We start from the raw sequence: 11639 nt of genomic DNA, 5'->3' as shown, positions 1-11639 counted from the left end.
ATCTATTCTATTTCGGAGATTTTATTATTATCATCGATTTCGGAGAATTCTCGCGGTCACTTTTATAAAATATTCTTTAAAAAAAAGTAATTTTTTTTTGATAATTTTATATAAATATTTTTTTAAAATATTATATATATAGTAATATATTAAAAATTATATTATTATAAAGAAATAAACTTAAAACTCTATAAAATATAAAGAATAAATAATATTGCTAAAGTTATATATTTAATTGTGTTTTTTAGTGTTCGGAGTAAAATTGGGAAAGAGTTGGAATAGGAACATAGTACCAGTTAACTACCGATCAAACTGATGAAAATTTGTTATTATCTTATTGAATCGTGAGGATTAATCATGTTACACCCTTCTAATTTTAGAAATATCAAAATTAATATATTTTTTTAAAAATATTTATCATAGACTAATCATTATTTAAACTTAGAACATAAAAAGGACTACTAACCATTGTGACTAAAGAATCAATAAAAACAAATAACAAAACAATCACATTTTTTTTCAAATGAATCAAGAGTACTAACTCTATTACACTCATTTTTCGTTCATAGTTAACATTTTAATAATAATAATAATAAGCAATTAAAATATATTTTTTTTATTGATACTTGATAATAAATATTTGTGATTTATTTTTGATGTTGTGTTGAGTTGTATTTGAATAAATTTATAATATATTATATCATAATTGAACCCTTTATTATTTTGTTATTTTTTTTTTTTTGTAAATTAATAAGTTTTATAGTTAAAAAAATATTTATTTATAAAATAAATTTAAGTAAAATTTATAAAACATATTTGTTATATATTCAAACATGATTATGCAAGGAAATTATGTTTTCAAGTGTGGTTTTAATATTTTTTTTAGAAAGATGATTTATGCAGCACTCACAGTATATAATACTTACTTCAAAAAAATAGAAGAGAGAAATATATTTTTTTTTCTTGTCAAATCTAGAAAGTGTGCAAAATAAATATATTTTTTTAACTTCTACATATTTATACTTATTTTTTAACTTTATATATTATAGTATATTTAAAAAATAATAAATATAAATTCGATTAAATAAATTACCGTATAGAAAATGGTTAACATTTATATATGATCCCAAAAACAATTTATCTACTTTAATTAGATATATATTAATTAATTTAATAATATTTGTGTATTTTAAATTCAACTTCACTCATGTGTTTTCAAACTGTTTCAATATAGTTTTATCTGTAAACTTCTTATTGAAACTTATATCATAGTTCTATTATTCATGCTTGCAATCATATATTCAATTTCAATTAAATAACATAGTTTTATATTAATGTTTTCAATCATATAACAATACTTTTACCATTATTATAAGCAAGTTCTTCATCTAAACATCACACTTTGCCTTGTTCATTTTCACTTCTCTCTCTCTCTCTTTCTCACTTCAATCATGGCAAAACGTCGATCTTCATCTCTCTGGTGTTCACCACTCTCCTTTTTCCTACCTCGAGGCGATACATTTTGGTATTCCTTAGCCCTAATTTCCATCATCTCTCTCTTAATCAATCAAATCTCTATATCTTCACTCGCAGCCGATTCACACTTCGAAGGATTCGACGCCGAAGAAGACGACGACGGATTGAATGATGAATCGCTTCAACTCACTGATTTACCCCGACGAACTCCTCCTACTACAACTGTTACTCACTCCGATCCTGAATCAGATCACGGTCCACCAGATGCCACCACCACTGAGTCGATTCAGGAACCGTCGGATGAGTCTCATCGCACCAAACCTTCATCTGATTTCTATTGGGACGAAGATGAATTCGAGGGACTTCCTGAAGAACATACGCAACAGAGTACAAGATCAGCTGAAGAAGTTGTCGTTTCTGAGACTGATGATTCAAGTACAGGTACAGGTACAGATGCGAAAGATGTTCTGAAATCGAGTAACTATAGGTTTCCGCAATCATTTATAGTTGAGATAGTCTGCGTTTTGTTCTTGATTATATTCGTAATCAATTATTTTACTGGTAAGAAAGAGAATGAGAAAATTGCATTGTCTTGGGCGACGAAGTTTGCTGGGAGAGATTCGATTTTTGAGAAGAATTTTAGTTTGTTGGGAGTTGGAGCAGGTGAGGATACACCATTGTTGTTGAAAGAAGGACAAAATGTATTTAAGTTCTACGCAAGTGGTAGAAGGTTCTGCCAGGGATTGTTGGCTACAATTGAGCTTCAGAGTCGGCATGATCTTATATCGAGACTGTACAATATAGTGTTCCGTTCAAAGGATGAGATTACCTTTGAGGTTTATATGAATGATGATTCGATGGATCAGGTTGTTTTTGCTCTGGCGAAGAAGAAGGTGGCTAAAACGATGCATAAGGAGGTGGTGGATCTTCAGAGGTTTGCCAATTTGATCACACCACCAAGTAATCGGAAATGGGTGACTGATGATTTTGCAGCTATTTCGGAGTCTAAAGAAGTGGCTGGAGATCTTATTACTGAAGCTGTTATTGAGCAGGTATTGATGTTTTCGTTTTCATTGTTTACCTTATTAAGTTGGTTTAAACCTTGTTAGCTTGATTTTGTTTAGATACACTTTATACACAAAAGAGTACATTTTTCTGCATTGATCTAGGATTCAATCTTGTTTCTTTTGTTTCCAATCAAACTAAGGTAAACCCGAAGATCACATTGAATGTAGTTTATACACTTTATACACAAAAGTTAGACATATTAGTACATTTTTCTAAATTGATCTAGGATTCAATCTTGTTTCTTTTGTTTCCAATCAAACTAAGGTAAACCCGAAGATCACAATGAATTTAGTTTAGACAATACAAGTTCATGAAGATAGCTCAAGTGAAAAAGTTCTTGCCTAAGAGATCAAATGTCTCAAATTCTATTTTCCCAGGAAGAATGTCAGAAAATAAACCCTAATTTTTCAAAATATAAATGTCACTTTCTACCAATTAACAATTTTCGCAAAAGAAATTCTTTATGGTAGTTCAAGTAACAAGAATCTTATCTAAAAGATTAAAGGTCTCATGTTTGATTTCCGTTAAGAATGCCTTAAGTTCAAACCGGGGTAGTGTTAGCTTCCTAAAATTAAAACATAAAAACAATTGTAGCAATGGAGGGAACAAACTATTAACTATAGTCGGGCTTAACTACATACCATCAAAGGTCATTACATGTCAAGATGGGGGGAAATACATAGTTTGTGTGAATTCACCAATTTCTTATATTTCACTATGATGTTTTCACATTTATAGGTATTTGGTGAGAAAGCGTTTGAGAAATATGGAAAGGGTTTCATATCAATGCATTTTTCTGATCAACACTCGGGTGGGCAAAAGAAAGCTCTAGTGTTCAAGTTTGCTCTTCCTGATATCAATCAAATGGCTGAAATGTCTCGTTTAGTTGCCCTTGTTCCTTACTACATCGATTTGATTGGTCGATACAAACTCAGCTCACAGGTTGGTTTTCAACTTTTTTACATGATTATAATCCGAAAATCCTATATTTGTTATAAAGTTCATTTTGCTTGCTCAGTTTCATGAAATGCTCAATTTGCTTGATAAACTTTTGAAAATGGCTCGAAACGAATCCCTTAGTTTTTTATTAGGGCCTACATAGGTCGGATCCGAAACAACAAGCAAATTGAGCCTGCAAAATGAACCTTAATAGTATAAAGTTTAACAAGCAAAACGGATTTCTTTCCTCAAAAAATACAATGATCTAACAAATAATTTAATCAAGATCCATATAATCTTTCAATTTTACTTGACGATTTTCCAACTTGCTAGTGACAGAGATCGTGACAAGGGTTCATTTGAAAACATTTTTAGATTTATCTCTAGATTCAGATTTTAGATGATAAACCGTCCATAAATTTCTTTGAAAACTCTTTCTGTCAAGTATCTCATTTGGGTGTGTTGATTTAAATGAGATCACGTTTAAAAACAGATTCAAATTCTTTCCCAGAATGTGGTGAATCAAAATGATTTAACTTTTAATTTTATGAAATTGTACAAAATACAGGCCCGATCGAAGACAGAAGCTACAAGACAGAAAGCTGCTCAAGAGGCATACAAGGATTACCAAAACGCTAGGCAAGAAAATCTGCAGAAGAAGAAAGCAGAGCGAAGAAAGATTCTAGAAGAGGCGGAAGCCAAGCTAAGTGCAGAGGCCATTCGCAGGAAAGAATCCAAAGATCGTTCTCGTCAGCTTAAGAAGGCCATGCCAAAAATGAAAATGACTCGTGCCCATTAATTATGGTCCATCATTCAAGGTTGGTTTGGCTTGCTTTGATTCGGTTATTGTTGTCTTTTGCTGCTATATTGGCGAGGCTTTAGCCTCAATACCACATCTAGTTGATGATTCGGTTGGGGTTGGTCTTATGAGATCGGACATCTTTGTTTAACAAACATAGATTGACAAACTTGTTTACACATTTAGTTTAATTGTTACCTATTGAAAATCAGATTATCTAATATATAATAATATATTTGGTGCATTCTATTTTGCGAGATTATATTTAGATAGTTTGGTTTGGCAATTTGGTGTTTGAATGCAATTTAAAATATTGTTTGCTTCTACCTGTTGTCGACATTTATTGATTAGAAGCTTGTTTAATGTAGTTTTTATTTAAATATACTGACTTTATGGGAAAAGAAACTATGGCTCGTACGGAAAATGTTACTCTCGAGTTCGTTTCAATTCGTGTTGATGAGAAATTTTCGAACTTTAAACTATGCTATTTTTAATTTGATACATCTAAAGATGATTTGAATAATGACAATAAAAAAAATTATTTTGATTAAATGAAGGTAAATATTTATCAAATAAGGTCTTAGATTATGACTCATTTCAACTTAAGCACAACTTTGAGGGTCATAAATCGAAAGCATGGATGAAGTAACTTTAACCCGACCTACCATTTAGACTATTTCAATCCAAAAACTCATTTTTAAACTAAAAAAATATTCTTAAAATATTTTTTTCTTACCTTAACTTTTTAACCTTATTAATATTATCTATATGTTTATCAACTTTATATATTTAATTTCAATTTTTTCTCATTCATTTAATAAAATTAATTATATATCAATAATTCATACCCAACAAAATAATTCAATAATACATTTAAATAAACAAGCATTAATAAAAAAAATATTATAATTTATAAAATTTAAGATACAAAATATAACATTAAAATATAAAATATAAAATAAATTATATAAAATTTCAAGTATAATACAATTTAATGATACATTTAAAATATATTATAATTTTTTATCTAAAAAATCTAAATTAAAAGATTAATTTACATTATAGATATCTAAAGTTATACAAAAAAAAAAAAAAAAAAAAATAGATTAAGGGTCATTTTGAAAAAATGGCCAAAATGAGGAAATGAATAATGTCAACACGTAAATATACGTGGACAGAAAGAAAGAGGACATCAAAACGAATTTTGCGTTTACAAATGGTGTCCGGGTTGGAGGTAAAAAAGCAAGCATAATAGAATTTGCGTGCCCTAGACGATGCTCTAAGAAACAAACTAAACTACAATATTAGTAAAGGGATGAAATTGCATTAGTAACTCGTATGAAATTCCACCTTCTCATGAAACCAGATTTTTTCCCCAAATAATCCGAAAGTGAATCAACTAATGTAAACCGCTGGGTCCAAATCTCTTACCATCGGAACTACATGGTAGGATCAAATAAAATAAAACTAATGAAAACAATAGATTTCAATACCAATTAGTGGTGGAAAAGTAAATTAAGGGCCAAAATCATGATCATCGCCCCTTATTCTTGGGGTGCTGATTGACGGTCAGGATTGGATGGATCGATATATCTCCAAAAGAAGCCCAAACTGCTACCCATTATATTCATGATTACAGCAGACAAGGCCGCTGGTAATGCAACCATTGGCGACGCAAAATGGGAAGTTGCCAAAACCACCCCCAAAGATGAGTTCTGCATTCCCACCTGTTATATTACAGAAACAAAATATTGTCAAATCGATTTTTTTAGTCTGCCCTCTTCCAACATAAATATTTTGTAATATTAAGTAAGATTATGAGATAATCAAGTGATCTGTTTCTAAATATAATGCGGGTGTTTCAAACAACAGAAATATGAGAATAATCACGTCTGAATTTCGCTCTATATCTAGGAAGCTTAGAACCTCGAGTAAGCTAATAATTGCCTTTCAAAAGAAGCTAATAATCACCAGACAGAAAGAGTCATCATTTGACAAGATATTACCTCAATTGATATTGATCGCCTTTGTGGCTCTTTAAAACCTGAGATAGCTGCCGATAAATACCTGCACAGAAATATACAACCTATTATAATATGTGAAGAAGGAAATCAACAAGAAAAAAAAAGAAGTATTCAGCCTTTAAGTTTTTTAGTTTTTTTTTTTTTAATTAAGGAGAACTAGCATGGGCCCCATTTGAAATCAAACCCGAGACCTTCTGGTCTCTTAAGCATTCAGCCTTTAAGTTTCTGTTTTGACAAAGTTACTCAAAGAGAAGATAAGGGGCATTCATTGGGCCTATTTGAAAACACTTGTGTATCTGGATCTTGAATCCTTGATAAGTAATGACCGATGAATTTTTGGATCCTGAAATGTTTGTATAAAAGGTGTGGCTGCTGGCTAAGAAGCTCCGCCACTTTCAAACGCCTCTCACCAATAATTCAACCGCCCAATAACCATGATTTTTCATGATTTCTTAGTGTTCACCAAGCCCAATCCGACAATTCTATCATCAACAACTATTTTTTAGGTGTCTCTAGATCTCGTAGGAACAAAGTTCATATACACCCATTTGGAAACACTTATAATTTGTGTTTCTCTAATTGGATTTAGATGAGAAACAACCAATAATTTTTTTAACCATTCTTTGACTAAATTTAGTTTCCAAATGGGGTCATATATCCAAACAAAATATGATCCGAATCTACATCCAGATGAGAAATTCGGCTTAAACAGTGTTTCCAAATGATATACTGATTAAAAGTTTAACAGAAGGAATGATACTATCACATGGATAAATTATGCTGTTAATATTACTCACCCAACAAGGAACCCCACAAAATGCAGCAACAGCACAGAGAACATTATAGCCCCAATTTCACCAGACAGAATTTCTTTAGCATAGAGAAGAGGACTCATTCCAGAAGGCAGTGATGCAAACGAAGATTTTAGGAGACCAACATTTTCTGAGAAAACACTAAAAAGAGAAAGAAGAAAATATATAAACAAACGAGTAAATTAGTTTTCTGCCAATCAATTTCAAAATCAAAGACAAAGTTCAATGTGTTGTCACGAAACCTGCAAGCAAGGAGGACTGAGAACAGCACAGCCAATAGAGGAGAAAAGGGTGTGATTAATTTGACAGAAGAAGGAAATATTTTTTGTAAGCAAGAACCCAACAGAATTGGAGCCACAACTATCTGCAGTGAATAAAAGATATTTAATCTCTTAGCCAAAAAACACAAAAACAATAAGAAATAAAGATAATCGAAAAGGAGAATATCTATTACATGAGAATCCTACAATTCGGCTTTAAATGGAAACAGTTTGTATCAGGATGATCTGAGTCTCAATGAGAAATGCCAATGGTTATTGAGATACAATACAAATCCATATACCATTTAGTATAAAGGTGTGACTGGCCAAAACAACAAAAACTGCACCACATTCAAACACCTCTCGTCATCTATCCAACCGTCTATTAACCTGGATTTATTTGACGTGGGTTATTTGGACCAACAATCTATCAACCCAGCAATTCTTCTATCAAATCATAATTAAAATACTAAAATACCCTTATTTTTATTCATTATAACATTATAAAAACTCAAATACTAAGGTTATTGTAGTCATTGATCCAAACCAAAATAATCCAAATTTCAACATACAAGATTGTTTTAAAATAATCTTTCTTTTTTCAAATAACCCTATATAAAACAAGCCCTTTGACAAAGTAGATATTTTTCCACAATAATTTGTTGAGACCTTTCGAAAAAGCAATTATATATCCTACTACAACGCCCTTTTTAGGCGTATCCCAATTTCTAGTCGGACATAGTTGAGAGATACCAACTTTTAGGTGGGATTCAGGCAAGGTCCTTAAGTAAGAAGCCTTACCCTTGTTTTCTTTCCACTGAGAGGGTACTTTAAGATTTCAAGCAACAATTTAATAAAAATAAATCAAAGTTCACCTGCAGGGTACTGATTGAGAGTTTTGCTGCATCAACAGGAACATAAGTTCCAGCCAAGACTTTAGTCAAAAGGGGAGTAACAAGCACTGCTCCAAGTGTTGTGCAAACTGTCATTACAATAGATAAGGGAACATCTCCTTGAGCAATTAAAGTCACCTGTAAAACTATTTCAAATAACTCAAATGAATAACTTATTTTGTATTATCCTTTCATGCTCAAATTGGGAAAAATATTTTTCAATTAGTTATTTCAAGATTATTTGTGTATACACAATGGGCCCTCTTGGTATTCAATTTTCATTTTTCATCAAACCAAAATCTAGCTTGTGATCCAACTACAAGTTTTCTACAAACCCGAACTATATATGTGTCACATGTTATATTCCATAAGGCCATGGACCATTTTATGTAATTAGTATAGACTCAAGATATGTAAGCAGGGTGGAGAATTAGGGATAAGTTCAAATTTGTAGATGAAGGAAAACTCTAATATCTCATCTATTTCATATTCAGCTATGGAGGTTCTCCAAGCTTCTCATCTAACGGTTTAGGCCATTCCTTTCTCATCTCTTCTTGTATTTTGTTTTCCCATCCTCTTCTAGCTGTTACAATATGTTTCATAATCCAGCTACAGCTTATCAAATGAAGTTGTGATCTCATTTAACTACATAATGGGATTAAGATACAACTCAAGATTTTTCTTTACAAAAAAGAAGAAAAAGTAAACATAGTTTCCAAATGGACTATGAGAAACCATATGTATATTCTAAACAATGCCATAAACAAAAAGAAATTAAAAAATCAATTTTGAAAGCATGTTGCACTCATACCCATAAAATATGTTTGAATGGGTTTTGAATTAAGCGTATTGAACTTCTAAACGATTGCTTTAGTCAGATAAGAACAAAACATGGAAACCAGAATCATTCTTACCACATTAGATGCAGTCCCGCCTGGACAACAACCAAGCAATATCAAGCCAACAGATGCAGCCGGAGATAGATGCAACAATTTGCTAAGGATTGCTGCACTAGCTGGCATAATAGTATATTGAGCAAGACATCCAAATAGTATCTGCAAATATTAAATAAAAACTCCATGAACTTTATTAATTAATATAGTTAACGTATACGAATTACAGTACCACAAAACATATTAAGAGCAAGATGCACAATGGGAAAATTCCTCATTAAACAGATAAAACTCAAACAATTGGAAAAAAGTTGTATTTTTTTCATTCATATCACTTTCAAAGACTATTCTACAATTATACTTGCAAAAGAAAATAAAGCTAATAAGTAATAACAAACATCATCTTTGATGACAAAGTAACTACGGCTCTTCAAGAAGATTTAATAACAATAGCAATGCCTTGCTTCTTGAAGAGACTTGTCAACTCATTCATCATTCTCTACCTACAGATTTACTAAAAGTCTAAAAACATTGTTTTCGAAAAGACTCATTGTTGGGCTGTTTGGAGTCTTTCCAATTTTCTTTTTATGTTGAGTCTATCCCTGGATGAGGCTAGCAAGGTAACCCACCTTCTTAATCTGACTTTAATCTGGTGCTTTTAATGAGAACTGTACCAGATTATGATTAAGTGTTTGATAACACAACTTATCAGAATAATAAGTGCTTATTTGAAATAAGTCCATTTGATAAGTGTTATTTTTTTTAAATGTCAATCTTTTATTGAAATTAAAATTGAAACGCAAGAAACATTCCTAAACAGTTGGCAGAAAAAAAGAAAAAAAAAGGTGAACGAAACAATTAACAAGAATACAAAAAAGTTATAGTCTCATCCAGTGCACATCCCATTCTTCTTGATTGATGGGAAAGTTTGAAGAAGAAAATCTTTAATTCTACCGGCCCCAAAACTCGTACCTTGAAAAATTCTCTTATTTCGTTATTTCCATAATATCCACCTCATAATAAGTGTTATGCACTTCCATTCATATCTAAGTTTAGAATACCTAATTTAATTCAATAAGCACTTAACTCAATAATATAGTATGATCATTGAAAAGACAACTTTAACCCTTGAAAATTAAATAGATTATGATCACTAAAAGGGTAAAATAGTCTGTAAATACCTTTTCGACATTAATTTCACATTTTAACAAATGCATACCAATTAAGTAATTTTCATTTGGTTTAGGGTTCATCACTTAATTTTCAGCATTGGGCATTTAATTTTAGCTCCTAATTGAATATGGTTAATTCAGATTTATATCAAAACAGTACAAGATTAGTGCAGTTCTACTCCCAAACTGTAACATCAACTACATTGTTAAAGATCTTCAATTTTCTACAAATCCTACAAAAATATTAACAATAATGCAATACCCATTCAAAGGACAATGTAAATAGTTTCTTAGACTCACCGAAATAGGCCTTTTCATGAATAGATTTAGCAAATCATTAAGCTCCAATGTAAGACCCATTACAAGCATAATGAACCCTAGTGACAGAGTATATGAAATTGGCCCTCTCTGCACGAACCAAGAGAAGGTTGAAGGCTTTAGACAAGCAACAATGGCCCCGCCGGTCACATAAATAGGGTAAAGGCTCGCAGCAGTAGACAACACTGACTCCCATTTTGGTGTTACAGAAACGGGTGGTGGGTCATTGGAATTCTTGTGAATAGATTTGATTGTCGGCAGATTTTGTGGTCTCAGGGCAAGAGAGATTGTGGGTTTGATTTTGATGGGGTTGATTCTGAGAATTTGTCGGCTTTGAGGAGATGAAATGAAGGAACTGCTTAAGAAGAGAGAAAGAGGCGCCATGACTAAAAGAAGTTCGTGATTTGGAGCTCAGATTTCTAACATTTCTCTCTTGTTATCAAGCCAAATAACAAAAATTAAGTCTTGAAATTAGTTAAAATTCAGTTATTTTTATTTAATCTTGAAAAAAACAAAAAAAAAAAAGTTAAGATAGCATTGAGGGGAAGAGATAGAATTAGGGCTCACAATTTTGGACCCGAAAATACTATTGATACCGAACACGAAAAATTCAAGTTAGGGTAATGTAAATTTTTTTTTTTTTTGGTTAAAATCAGATCGACATGTTTAACCATGTCAAAGTCGGGTCGACCTTAAATGATTCAAAGTAGACCCGATAACCTGTTTACAAGTTTCTTTTATAACTCACTCATTTTCTTTTGTAAATTTTTTTATTAGTGAATTTGTGATTTAACTTAATTTTTGTTTCGTGTTAATATTATTTTAATTTGAAACAAAGATGTGAATTAATTACATTAGGTTTAGTTCGAGTTGAGTTGGGTAAATCAGGTCAGGATAATCACAAATAAACATGACAGATCCAAGTTATAGATTTTGACTAAAATTACTAAACATGTCAGATAAGTTAGTATTGTTCAGATCGTTA

At 31.4% G+C, this 11639-nt stretch overlaps 2 protein-coding genes across 2 annotated transcripts; one reads left to right on the top strand and one right to left on the bottom strand.

The window, feature by feature from the left end:
• The first annotated feature begins 1404 nt into the window (after nucleotides 1–1404).
• Nucleotides 1405–4536, top strand: LOC124941981 (uncharacterized protein At5g49945-like). Its single transcript, XM_047482379.1, has 3 exons — nucleotides 1405–2528; nucleotides 3283–3486; nucleotides 4052–4536. The coding sequence occupies exons 1-3, from the start codon at nucleotides 1452–1454 to the stop codon at nucleotides 4280–4282; spliced, it is 1512 nt and encodes a 503-aa protein (XP_047338335.1). The 5' UTR covers nucleotides 1405–1451; the 3' UTR covers nucleotides 4283–4536.
• Nucleotides 4537–5421: 885 nt separating this feature from the next.
• On the bottom strand, nucleotides 5422–11082 carry LOC124942058 (probable sodium/metabolite cotransporter BASS1, chloroplastic). The gene is made up of 7 exons (XM_047482468.1): nucleotides 10637–11082; nucleotides 9186–9326; nucleotides 8254–8409; nucleotides 7361–7482; nucleotides 7104–7259; nucleotides 6289–6349; nucleotides 5422–6009 (listed from the first exon to the last, which is right to left on the bottom strand). The coding sequence occupies exons 1-7, from the start codon at nucleotides 11036–11038 to the stop codon at nucleotides 5827–5829; spliced, it is 1221 nt and encodes a 406-aa protein (XP_047338424.1). The 5' UTR covers nucleotides 11039–11082; the 3' UTR covers nucleotides 5422–5826.
• Between the last annotated feature and the right edge of the window lie 557 nt (nucleotides 11083–11639).

Source organism: Impatiens glandulifera, chromosome 6 (genome assembly GCF_907164915.1).
Source record: "Impatiens glandulifera chromosome 6, dImpGla2.1, whole genome shotgun sequence".
Lineage (NCBI taxonomy): Eukaryota > Viridiplantae > Streptophyta > Magnoliopsida > Ericales > Balsaminaceae > Impatiens > Impatiens glandulifera.
This window is presented reverse-complemented; position numbering and strand designations above follow the sequence as displayed.